The sequence below is a fragment of the Cricetulus griseus genome (genome assembly GCF_003668045.3).
Source record: "Cricetulus griseus strain 17A/GY chromosome 1 unlocalized genomic scaffold, alternate assembly CriGri-PICRH-1.0 chr1_1, whole genome shotgun sequence".
Classification (NCBI taxonomy): domain Eukaryota; kingdom Metazoa; phylum Chordata; class Mammalia; order Rodentia; family Cricetidae; genus Cricetulus; species Cricetulus griseus.
Window position 1 is genome coordinate 33,380,379 of NW_023276807.1, and position 14,224 is coordinate 33,394,602.

General features: G+C 35.0%; 1 protein-coding gene across 2 annotated transcripts in view; it reads right to left on the minus strand.

The window, feature by feature from the left end:
• Vegfc (vascular endothelial growth factor C) overlaps nt 1-14,224 on the minus strand; it is a 95,130-nt gene that overhangs the window by 18,532 nt on the left and 62,374 nt on the right. For both annotated transcript variants that reach the window (XM_027391044.2, XM_027391045.2), the window contains exons 2-3: nt 11,577-11,778; nt 9,464-9,654 (exon numbers count right to left, since the gene is read on the minus strand). In XM_027391044.2, the coding sequence (XP_027246845.1) occupies nt 9,464-9,654; nt 11,577-11,778 (393 nt within the window). The remainder of the gene's footprint in view (nt 1-9,463; nt 9,655-11,576; nt 11,779-14,224) is intronic.

Sequence of the window (14,224 nt, forward strand, 5' to 3'; positions counted from 1 at the left end):
ATGAAGACCATGTAATATGAAATAAACCAGGCCCAGAAATAATGGTACTATGTGGTCTCAAATGTATGTGGAAAATAAAGTAACTGATTTCCTTAGAATTGGGAGTAGCAATGTGGTTTCCAGAAACTAGAGAAGAATGATATAGGGCATGCTACAGTTGGAAGGGAGTAAGAAACTCTGGGATACCATTTCACTGTGAGGGACCACTTACAGTAACTCTGTATTGCCTATTTCAAAAAGCCAGAAGTATTTTCAGTATTTTTACAGAAATAACTTATAAATATTTGAGTAAGTAGGCTTTTAACTTAATTACACAATCTATACATATTTAAACATGTAGATACCATCAATATGAATTCTGTGTTTTAATGTATTTATTAAAATAAACTTACACTGATTAAAAAGGACCATCTAAGTTATATGATGCACATTTTATTTATTTGAAGGGTACTTACATATACATTCAATAATTCACCTGCTTTCTAGTAAAACATATCATGTTCATGAAAGATGGATCTAAGATTATATCTAGGTAGGATATTTTTCTTAGCTTGCACATTTAAAAACAATATGTGTATGGAAAAGTGGTTAAGCTTTTCCAAGGTATGTATTTTTCTTTAATAATCAGTTAACCAAAGATAATGACTGATGTGTTACTTTACGGGATTCTTATGAAAATTATATAACAGTGTACATGAATATGATTATGTATATAGTTTGTTATAGAGATGCTGTTATTTGCATAAATTTACAAGGCTATGTGTTTTCCAAAATGCTATATATTTTTCATAGAAAACATATGATCTCAACATGGCCAGAATTATGATTTTGAGCAATTCTTCTCTGAGTATGTATTTGTTTATGCTGCTGGCATGAAATTTCTTGTTTGATAGAGTGATGTAATAGCAGACATTCCTTATCTACAGACAGCTGCAATTTTGTAGGTCTACATAAGGTACAACTTTTCTGTTTTTTAGGACTTGCACTAAGCCTACTATAACAGCAAGCAGTATAGAAGATGCACAGGTTATGCATAAAAAGAGGAATTTTAATGTATTTATGAATTGTTTCTTTAATTTTTGTGACACTGGGGACAGAACCTGGGATCTTGCAAAAGATCCAAACTGAGCTGTGCTTCAGTTATTAATATTTTGATAGTTGTATAATATTTTATAGTTACCTACATATTTTAATGTATCACATTCTAAAATGATGTAGATGATAGCAAGGTGTATAGGTCAGTAGTAAAGGTATAATAATGATTATATAATAAGCAGTTAAATATTTGTGTCTATAGCTGTAGGAGATCTTTGCAAGTATCAAAGTTGTGACTAAAATCATGGGCATTGCTGTGATAAGCAGTGAGATAATTGAGAATGAAAAAAGAAGTCATGCAACAATAGAAACCTGAGAACAGGAACATTAATAGAGGAAGGCAGAGAAATACAAATATCTTGTGAAATATAGACTACTGACGCGGAGAACCAGGAGGGAATATGCAATGGAAGCTAAGCCAAAGAAAGATAGAAGAAATTGAAAAGGGTTCCTGTGGTTAGGCTTTAGGCAAATATCTCCTAACCAAAGTAGTAGGGACTGGGTAAAGACTAGGAACACCACATATAGCTATGCTGGCTCTAAGAGAGGAGCAGCAAGGGGAACTAGGGGACAAGAAAAGAAACTAATATGACTGGGAAAAGGGCTCAGAGGTGGCAGACGACTGGGGAATCTGTTATTATAGGTTTGCTATTGCAAGCATTGACATTGCCTTACATGATGAGGCAGCACAGACTCCAATGATGATGGTGAATACATTTTTGGAGATAATTAGCAATGCTGAAGGGTTGAGATGCCCCTGACCCCAAGACTTGGCATCAGCATCTCTACCCACAAGGTTGTTGCCACTCCAAGTACCATCCATCCTGTTATCCAGGTGTGGAAAGGGACCAGAAGGCCACAATGGGCAGCCTCAGTGATCATGGAACCATTCTTACAACCATATAGATACTATTCACTATCAGGGTCTCTCACACATATGGTTTGTATTTAGTAGGAAGAACTTTGAAGGATGTTCTGTTCACATGAAGGACAGTCAAGCTGTGTATTAATAAGCATATTCTTAAAAACATAAACATGGCTGTAAGTTTCTAAAGGTAGGAAGAGGTGTATGGATGAATAAATAAAGGATGATGTAACAGGTGAAAAGTCTTATAATCAGGACACTGTTCATAGCTGCTTCTGCCCTAAGCCAAAGAGTGTTAATAAACACTGCAGCTACAGTGCTTTGGAGTTAACCAATCCAAGGAAAAAAAACTCACAATTAACGTTGTTGCATTTCACTGTTGCTAAGTAGGCTATGGGGGGAGCTGAACAGAGTTCATGTGACCTATAGGGAAAAATAGGCTGAAAGCCAAAAGCTTTTCTTCCAAAGCATTTGACAAGCTATCAGAGGAACATTCTTGATTCTGTAGTTGATTATGTCAGTGATAGTTTAGGGATCCAGAGAAAGATTCGATTAATATGAAAAATACAAGAATTCTTACTACTTAAGTTTTATCCATTTGTCAACTTCAAAAACATGGCCAATTATGTATGTGTGCTAAGGCTAACTTACATATGCCAGTTTTTGTTGTATACTCAGGGGGCTTCTCTAATTTCCAGTTTCCTTCTGTATTGCCATGTATGTGTATGTCGATGGAAATATGTCCTGAATTTTAAATTATTGTAAATTTTCTTGTTTGCATGTTAACTTGTGGCTTTCCAATAACTATGATAAACTCACTATTACTTAAAATGAATACATAGGCCTCTTTTCCTAATCAGATGCCACATACTTACAAAATATAAATTTTAAGAAACAAGTAGATAATCAATCATTAGAAGTATTTTTTTAAAAAAATGCAAATGCCACTTTCAAATTAAATATACATACTCTTCAAATAGTTGGTTGTTTTTGTCCTTAGCCATTCCCTAGTATGAAAAATAACCAAAAGTTTGAGGTCTTAAGGAATAACAGACATAGGGTAGAGTCTTGGAATTGCCATTTATAACTGTATCTTAGGAACAATCATCTTAATCCTAAGCCTCCATTGCGTTATCTGTGGAATAATGGTGATGACTAGTGAGGAGTTTTCTCCACCACAGCAGCAACCAAGATTAATGTAAATCTTTGTTAAATGGATTTTGATGTTTACTTTTTAAATTTCTGTTTATAAACTATTTTCCTGTTCAGATCATGAATAATTATTTATTGAGTATTTATAAACCACAATGATTCTTGCTGGAATACGGGGTGATAGTTGTCAATAATGATGTTTGTCCTTATTATCAGAAAGAGTGAATGGCAGCATACATGTGTGCATGTACTGATGGGAGCATACACACACACACACGCACACGCACACACACACACATACACACACACACACACACACAGGAGCTTGAACACACAGCAACACACCACAGTGATATATAACATGGGAGAATTTTAACCTTCATGTGAAGTCTTCTCTGAACATTATGTGAAATCTGAACTGTTAACTACAATCTTCTGTCTATATATAGAGTAATGACCTATATAAACATACTGATGTTGGAAATAGTAAGTGGATTCTAGCCACTTTAATAATAAAGTATGATTTAATACTATTTTTACACTGTTGTCAGGCTATTTTGTGTTTTAATCTATACATAGTAGCATTTTTATTCACTTTAAGTCCAAAGTACAAAATTCATGCATAGTGTGCAGAATTAAATAACGGTTCATATCTAGCATATCTATTCAGTGGGCAATAAAAGATAGCACAATGCTAAGAAGAATATATTCCCAGAACAACATATAATTTAATGCATATTTGATTTAATATTTAAGTGGAAAGTATTCTTTATGAACAATGATTTATATGTTTACATGTTTTGTTTGGCTTTGGGATAGATTTAAAAAGGCTTACATACAAAAAGGCCTTTTTTAAAGTCTGAAAAGGAAATAACATCTGATTTTATATTCAGTCAATGTGTGCAAAGTAAGGAGAAATGGGAAATATTTCTGAGCTTAGGTTCCCTGTTGTTATCTAGTGGCATTCTTTAATAAGAATATGTAATGATCAACTTTCACCAACACGAATGGATTTCAAATAAAGCAAACTTTGAAACAGTAGTGTTTACCTAGCATAGCAACTGCTGCAGATAAACAGGTCCCATTTCCATACATCTTACAGGCTGGTCAAGAAAAATGCAGAAATTCTTTTTTGGGAATGTACTGGGCTATACTTCATTAATATATTTAACAGGAATACCTTTGGATACAATTATGATCACAAATTGAGACTTTAAAATATCTTCATATAGAAAATGTAATATGCTTTTCCTCTAACTATCCTAACTTTGAGCACATTCAGCATAAAAAAATTAAACGCTGCAGGGTATAATAACAATAATAAAATCAGACTTAAGACTATAAGGCATTTAAACTAATAATTCTTAAAAATAGGAAAAGATGAAAGTTCAAAGTTTATGTTATCCGTTATACTTAGTGTTCCAGCTGCACACAGAGCTGGTCAAAGCCTGTGGAACACAGATTGAATCTAGGATGAAAAGCAGAGAAAATACAGAGTTTTGACATCCAGTTCGAACTAATTTTAACATCCTGTCATGCATGAAATTCACGCACTGTGTTACAAACAGGTTAAAACTTCAAATCAGGAGTTTTCAGAGTACTCAATAAAATCTTATATATCAATAACATTATTTGACCAAAGAAGTATTTTCCAAAGATGGATTTGTTACTCTCTTCAGGAAAATATTATTAGTGCAAAACTTTCTGTTAACTCTTCCTGGCCAAGAGCTCTTTCTTCCCATCAAGAGGAAACCTTTCCAACAACTGCAGTTGCCAAATATTAACTTGCTAAAGATAAGTCATTCTATTTATCACATTCTATTTATCAAATACATGAGTATGTATGAGGGGAATAAATTAATTGTTCACACTACTGCAGCATTTTGGAAGAAATGTTTCTATCTACAGCACAAAACCATAGTGCCCACTTTTACTATAAAGTTCTATTTTATACCGAGGCATAAATATATTATGCTACAAAGAAATTATGATACATTTTATTTAAACATAAAGTATAAAGGGATGATTTTGCCAGCATGTATGTTTATATGGTCTGGGGACCATGAGCTCCCTATTGTTCAGGTCAGCTGTTTCTGTGGGTTTCACCAGCCTAAAGACCCAGTTTCTTGAATGCAAACTTTAGGCCTTCTGGTGAGATCCATGGTCTTAGTAATTTTTCTTCATTTAGTCCCATCTTTAGGATGGCGTTTCGGGTAAATAGGAACATTCGAGAGCATCTTACACCAAGCATGTGGCTTCAAAGCAGACACCTTTCTTCTGCCTCTACATTTATCACCAAATAACTTACTTTCTGCAAGACTCACTTCAGCTTTTGGGTTTATCTCCTAAATATACAATCTCATGGAAGAAAATACACTTAGAGCATGTTTATACAAGAGGTTAAGATGGCATACAATCTATATTTCTTCATGTTCAAGGGGGAAATGTCTAAAGCAGTTGTTATTGATTACTTCAGTTTGAAGCTCTCAGCCCATGTGGTTTTATTTTGCAACTAGAAACTGGCTTCCTCACGCATTCTGATAACCTGCCCTTTTCCGAGACCCATAAAAAAACATTTCTATGAAGTTTCCATTTTAAAAAATCAACAATCAGAACACAACGCTTGAAGCCCTAATGTTCTTAAAGTTTGTATGACTTAGACTGAGAACTCTGGCTACTCTAATGTGTGTCTGAAACTTTAACAAAGCAGAAGCTTGGGAATTTTTTGTTCGTTTGTTTTCTTCTTTTACCTTAAAGAAATGTACCCGTAAGAAACTTGTTTCATTTTTTGGATATAAATCTTGACACATTCCCATGTGTACATTGTCAAATTTTTTTTATAAACTTAGGAGAAAGTTATTGAGTAGAAGATTTAACAAACTGTATTAAAAAGAAAATACAACTGAACATTCTATCCTGCCTTTGGGAGATTCATGCCTTAATCTTTTGGGATGTAAAGCTCATGGGATTCACATCTGCACATCTGTGGAGTTCTCATTCATAACCCTTGCACTGCTTTTAATGGCATGATGAATATAAATTTTATTTTGCAAGTTTAGTTTTAATTATGTGTGCATATATGTGGGGGTGTGGCAAATATGTACACAAGAGCATTTGGATCCCCTGCAGCTGAAGTTACAAGCCTTTGGGAACCACCAGATCGTGGTGCTGGGAATTGAACTCTAGTCTTGTATAAGATCAGCATTCTTAACCTCTGAGTTATTTTTCCAGCCCCAAATACTAATTATCTTGGCACATACTAAAATTCTATTTGGACAGGATGTATATGTCACAGTTTACTGTAAATCATGATGGACCACCACTCATTTAAATGAATTAAAGTAATTCTGATTCTTTTAGTCTAAACAAAAGCACCCAAAAGGATGCTCATAATAGGAGGAGAGTAGGGTTTTACAAAATGAAAATAGTAGTGGTTGAGAAAAATAATGTACGCTAATTTTACTTTGGTATCTTTTTCTCTTCTGATAAATAAATATGCTATTAATAAGTACATTAGGCTTCACTTAAAAATAACAATTATCCCTATGATGCTTTCTTCCAAATCAAAAGTAACAGACCCAGCCACTTCACTAGAATTTGATGTCCCCTGTCACCCTAATATCTGCAGCTTTCAGTACTTTCAAACTCATAAAACCAGCACACCCCAAACTTGAACTCTGATCTTGAGTACCCTTTTACTCAGTTATTCATTCCACTCAGGCCAAGTGTTTTCCATGTGCCAAGCATTGCCCTGTATTCTCTATGTTAATAAGCAACAAATTTTGTTTTCTTGGAATGATGGAAAGAATAAAGTGATGCACGCCTTTAATTCCAGCACTCAGGAGGCAGAGGCAGGTGGATCTCTGTGAGTTCGAGACCAGCCTGTTCTACAAGATCTAGTTTCAGGACAGCCCCCAAAGCCACAGAGAAACCCTGTCTCAAAACAATAACAAAACCAAAATTAAATTAAAAAATACAAACATGAAAGATCATGTGATGTTGGTCAAGGACAGGTAATAATAGAGGCTATGGAACAATACAGCCTGATGCCATGGATAAGTAGAAATGACTTGTATAAGTAACTCTGAGGGTACTCAGAGCTTCTCTAGATAAGATGTAAGGAGATGTTTCTGAAAGAGTGCACAACATTGAAATGACTGTCAGGTGAACAGGTACATAATCCAAGAGCTAAAGGAAGCTGAGTAGCAGTGACAAGCAGCTTTTGAGGGTCAAAGCAGTGAAATATGGGAGCTGAGAATGAGGGTTTATGGTGAGCCTGGGAAATCGCATATTAAAGAGGGGGCAATAAAAAAGTATTAGACTTTCGGTCTTTGTAAATGGGAAGACATGTTTTTCTGGGTATTGCAATAGGCAAACACAAGCTTATCAGGACACTGGATAAATGCTGGCCCAGACTCAAGAATACAGTGCTACTGAAAAGAGTTTATGTCACTACCAAATGTTTCAAGTATGTTGGAAGGAACTAAGTATGGACGTGGGACAGCAGCTATTAGATTCATGTTTTATGCTCCTAGTGAGAGATAAATGTGGGCTACATCAGAGTGAAGACAGTATCTGTGTCCCAGAGATACTTGGAAGTTACATTTATTTAGTGGAATTGTTGATTGAATTTTTAGTTCGCAGAATACTTGGCTTGACCAAACTGATGACAGTGTAACTTAACAAAACAGAGGAAAATGGGGGGAGAAAGAGATTGACTTAGTTGCTTCTCTGACCATCAGAGTCACACAGACTGCCTTTCTAGAAGAAAGCTGAGTCACATTTTTAAGTAGGGATTATGAAAATAAGGAGAGATTTGCAATGAATCACTATGAAAAGCAAACCATGAGAGACCATGAGTGTGCAGTTGGAAAAGAGGGGTCTTCAGACAAATGTTAGCTAGCCATCCCACAAGTTTCTTAAATGCCCATGTTTCTGCTGTTCTAGTGCATCAAGGTGCCTATGATGCTCTTACCAGTTAGTGAGATGGTAACCTTTCTGCTTTCCACACTTCAGCTTCCTCTCTCCCACATCTATCCTGTCCTCATGCTTACACCAGATTGTTGTTGTAAACAACACATGTCTAATATTGTCTTTCTCAAGCTAAAAGGCTATTCACTTAGCCCCATTGCTTTGAGAATAAGATTATAGTAGTTATCAAGGCCTGATGACTGCCCTGTGATTTACCTTTTAATATCTCCTAATATACTGTCTTTCAACCCTTTTTATAAGTCCAATTTTCTTGGCAATCTTTAATTCCTAGGGATTGCCCACTCCCCTCTGCTCTAGTGCCTTCACATATACCTTTTAGCTAGGCTTAAAGATTAATTTTTGACTAGATAGACCAGGAATAATAGAGGGAATATTCTTAATTCCATGGTCATTGACATCATACTAAATAAGAAAATATTTATATGTTATTGTTGATCAGATAAAATATGTATTCAATTAAACGATCAATTTTATAAAATTTTACAGTGTTTAATTTTTCTATTTTTATTGCACCATAGAATATGATCATTTTACTTTGTATTTTGAGTGAATATTTTTGCTACATTTCTAAAGCCAAAGGGTTTAAACATTTAAAAGTGCTTTGTTGCTAAATGAAAATGGTTTTTCGTGTGTGTGTGTGTGTGTGTGTGTGTGTGTGTGTGTGTGTGTGTGTGTATGTGTGTGTTCATCTGTGTGGGAGTGCAAGTGCATGTATATATGACAGCCAGAGGTAAACCTCAGGTATAATATCTTAGAAGTCAACTACTCTGTTACTAGAGACAGTGTCTCTCACTGAGACCTGGGGCTTACTTACTGGTTTAGCCTAGATGGCCATTGACCCTATCTCTGACTCCTTATCACAAGAATTATAAACCTGTATCACTGTGCAGTACTTTGGTACTGGAGACTAAACTCACAAACTTATGCTTCCAAATTAACTACTGAGTTATCTCTCTAATGCTTGATAATGTTTATTCTTAAAGTTCATGACAAACGCAGCTATGAATGAATGCTTACACAGTGTAGGTAGACATACATATTCTAACTGCTGTACATGCTGTAGATTATATATAATATAACTCTGTATATACACATGCAATTGTACTAGGGCATGCATGTTTATTGTTTTCTTGACTAAACCTTGATTTTATTATATAAGCAGAGTTTATAATGCATTGATTTCTTTTTTGTGAAATTGGAGCATCAATAACACAAGATAATGGAAACATTTACATCATTCCCCTAATAAAACCTAAGAACCTCTTACATGAAGTATGTCACCACAGTGGGATCAGAGGTATCCTATTTCCCTGATCACTCAGAGAGCTCTAAAGTAGAACTGAGATATGTAACACCTACCGTCTTGCTGAGGTAACCTGTGCTGGTGTTCATGCATTGCAGCCCCTCGCTGTTGCAACAGCCCCCACATCTGTAGACGGACACACATGGAGGTTTAAAGAAGGTGTTTGTGGCTGCTCCAAACTCCTTCCCCACATCTATACACACCTCACGTGGCATGCATTGAGTCTTTCTCCACTCATTATCAATACCTGTCAATCATAGGGAAGTCCATGAGTTACACAGAAGCCACCAAGGAAGAAACAAAGCCAACAGCATTGGGAAGTTACTCATATTTGATTTCAGATCTTAAGTTTTAGTGTAAAAGAATCAGAAACAACCAACTGGATCCTAAGTTTCCCTATGAATCGGAATGTAAGATAAGATTCAGCAGAATAGTCGAGGAAATTTCCTTTTAAAATGATTTCCATGGGGAAGTAAACAAAAAAATTAGAATTAAATTAAGGATTTAAAAAATTATACCACTACCCTAACACAAATGTTTGACTCTCCTTTCTTAAAAAAGGGAAATTGAGTACATAGATGCTTACCAGATGTGCAAAAACAAAGACATGCTCTTTGCCTGACATGTACAATTTCTGTGGTCATGAAGCAAATGTAAACAGCATGCTTTTGCTTTTCTTTTGAAACTGACATGCCAATGAGAAGAAAACTATGGTTTTGGTGTCAATTCAAAACTCATTTTTCAGGCAAACTATCCAACAGTTTTGAATAATGTCATGACAGTAGCTATGTGAAAAGCGAGGTTATTTTCCAATTATTACAACTTGTAGCTTAAACTGACTTGACTCTTTTCAGGACAATTAAATTTCTTATCCCCCTCATTCTTTCTCTTGAACTCCTGCTTCTAATATGTTGTTGGCTTACCTGTGACATGGTTGATTCTCTACTATATTAAAAATGACGCAGCTTGTAAGTGTTGTAGTTTATGTCTTCCGTATTTCCTCTAAAATAACACTTTTAAGGACAATAAATTTTGAGTTATTCCACCATGATTCCAGTTAATGTGTCTGGATTCACTTTAAATGTACATTGCAATACCAAACTGTATTTGCGTGTGTACATGTGGTGGGGTGCCTGCTGTGCAGAGGCTAGAGGGAGACAAAATGTCCTCTTTCATCCTCTACCTTATTGTCTTGATACAGGTTTTCTCAGTGAACTAGAAACTCTCTGTTTAGGCTAGGCTGGCTGGCCATCAGGATTTCCCTTGATCTATTCTCTGCAATGCTGTGGTTATAGTCACCCATAGCTATGTAGACCTTTACATGGGTGTTGGGGAATCAAATTCATGTCTTCATGCTTGCAGAGTCAGCTATGTTACTCACTGAGTCATCTATCTGACACCAATACAAACCTTAAAACACAGAAATACTTAAAACTACAGATGGCTTTTTTCTTAAATTGGCCTGCCAACTCATATTATGTGATTTTACACACATTATAATTTTTGTGAAATGTTATGGCAGATATTCTACTTCATAAAGGGCAATTCTGAATCAGCTATTTCTGAGGTAACAGGACAACAAGAAGCTTTGGGGAGGTGGTGTGGGTTAGTAACTTTTTTTTCATTATTTTCAAGCATGTGTGTGTGTCTGTGTGTGTGTGTGTGTGTGTGTGTGTGTGTGTGTGTGTGTGTGTCTGCCTGTATACGAAAATATTGCCCAGAGTGTTATGCCTCTTATGCATAATGTATAAATTTTCTAGTACAAAAGTGAAATTAAACATATCCCAAAAAGGGGAAATTCATGTGCTTCTGTTTTTCTTAAAATACTAATTTTCTTGAGATATAAGCATTTAAACAAACCTAAGTAACTAAAATAAATTAACACAGTGAAGAAAATTTATTTAAGTATTTTCAAATGTTTGCAGTGGACTATTATCCCAATTCCCAAAATAAATGTGATGCATGTGTTTTCTAGCTGTGAATTTCAAGAAATCATCTAACTACATAGAAAGAATTCCCAAAGTGTTTTACTCAAAGTAATTTTGTTCATTTCTATTTTCTTTATTGAGGTCTGGGCTTCAAACATATTGAGCTGGAAGCAAAGGTTCACACTATGATCATCACTGTTGAACTCCTGAGGCTCTTCTTGCACTTGTTGCTTGTACTTACTTTTCAGGATTTCTGTATTGTAATGTGCAGCAGCAAATTTTACATTGTCCCCTGTCCTTGTGTTGAGAGTGGGCTGCTGCCAGCCACCTTTCCTTAGCTGGCACTTGTACATTTTCCAGTAGTCTGGGTACAGGACGGACATGAGCTCATCTACACTGGACACTGACCGCAACTGTTCCTCCAGGTCTTTGCCTGCAAAAGCCTGTCAAACAAAAGTACAAGGTCAACACTCCACCAGACTGAGAGTTTAGGAAGACAAACCAAACCCTTCCACTTTAACGTGGCACACACTGAATCTGCTAATAAAATCCTTATTAACAAATCTTGGCTTGCTTCAATTTTATGGTGAAATTATTTTAATATTAATATTCAATGTCTCAACTGGCACAGTTAAACTGTATTTGTTTTTAAGACCAAAAATTGTGAGATAGAATTTTTAAACTTTAAAAATTTTTAAATTCTTTGTTGTAGTTCCAGCTCTTTTACAATAGACAAATTTGCTGGCTTAAAACTTATTCATATATATTATATATATATTATATATATATATATATATATTTTTTTTTCCCTGCTACCATATACAAGCAAAGTGACAGAAATTACCTCTAGAGTTATATACTAGCATCTATACAACTAGTCTTTAAGCATAGTCTTTGAAATGCATAATATTACTTTTATGAATATATAAAATGTTTACATTGATATTTATATTTATACTTTAAAATACATAATATTATGTTTAGGAAAATATAAAATATATACTTTTAGTGAAAATATTATTAAATAACAGACTTTTTAATTTTTTATTTAAATTATAAAGAAGCTTGTTTCACATGTCAATCCTAGTTCCCTCTCCCTCCCCTCCTCTCCTTCCCTCCACCAACCCCCTATCCTTTCTGCTCCCCAGGAAGGGTAAGACCTTCCATGGGACATCTTCAAGTTCTGTCATATCATTTGCAGTAGGGCTTAGGCCCTCTCCCGTGTGACTAGGCTGAGAGATTATCCCTCTATGTGGAATGGATTCCCAAAGTCCATTTGTATGTTAGGGATAAATACTTAGCCACTACTAGAGGCCCCATAGATTACCCAGGCCTCCTAACTGATACCCATATACATGGGGTCTCGGTAGGTCATATGCTGGTTTCTCAGCTATCAGTCTGGGGCCTTTGAGTGCCCCCTTAGATAACAGACTTTTAAAATTAGATTGTAGTGAAGTGGATAGAGCACATGGTTAAAATGCTCAACGCTCTAGACTTGGTTCCTAGCATTAAGAGAAAAGGGGAAAAGCTGGTCTAGATATGGCAGCATGAAATAAATACTTAAAGTTGAACATTAGAGGAGACCTTAAAATCACTGAAAAATGACACAATATCATAACTACCCAATTCATGCGCATGATATATTTGCTTGGGGAAAATCTCACATATGACACAAAACTCAAGAGTCAAAAGTTTGCAGATCTAAAATGTTTACTAATGGAAAGAACAGTTATGAATGCAACGTGACTGAAGGAAACCCATTCTGTGAGATATGTGTGATAATAGCTTCTGTGTATTTCAAAATACTATCTACATGTCTATCAACACATAATACAATGTATATCTATGTATACATATATTGTTTGCCAGTCAATCCTTAAAAAAGCCAGAGAATAAAACAGTAATCAGATATATTTTTTGGAAACTGCCAAGTACAATAACATGCCATAATGCTTCTATTAGCATCTATTGTTAACTATGCTCCAGAAAAAAAGGAACAGTGAGGGACTTTGTGTGACAGGAAGGTTGCTAGAGCTCTTCCCCTACAACTCTGCTAAGACTAAAATCAACTTCTGACCTTTCCAAATCACATAGAAATGCAGAATAGGTCATGTATTCACTGAACCAAGAGCACCAACAGAACATTTCTACTATGCAATGGGAGACATGCACAGGACATTAGGTTGTCTTTAAACATATATATATATATATATATATATATATATATATATATATATATATATATATATATATGATGACAACAAGGACGGAAAAATAATTCTTCTGAGTACCAGTGGGAATATTTGTTTGTAGTTAATCAAGGAAAATACTGTGTTACAAGCTGATGGAACTTTAAACACATTCCATGAAGACAGCAAATTCACTTTGGAATTACACTTTGCATAAGCGGTGCTCTCTTGTCAAGCAATACATTCAAACTCATTGTAATTCTGTCCATATATGAGTGTGAAAAAGTGTCATATAGAAAATAAAGAAGTGGTCAACCAAGTTGCAAAATACAACAGATATCACAGGAAGTGATATAATCACATTACAAAATCATGACAGAGCTGTAAGATCCAAACATGGAAAGAGTACACAATTGGGCCATTAACATAAGGACAAGACATGTACTTTTTGAACAAAATTTACATATTGAGTAAATGTATACTGTCTTTGGTAAAATAAATAAAGTAAAAACTAGTCATGTTCTACAAATTACAGGATGACTTATGTTTTTAATACACTTGTATTTTAAGTTTTAAGTAATGCACATATATAATTCTTAATAATCAGAATAATAATAATCATTTCTAAGCACATTGCAGGCCGTCTGATTAGCTCTTATAATTTCATAGAAAATGCCTTTGATATAGTATTTAAATTATA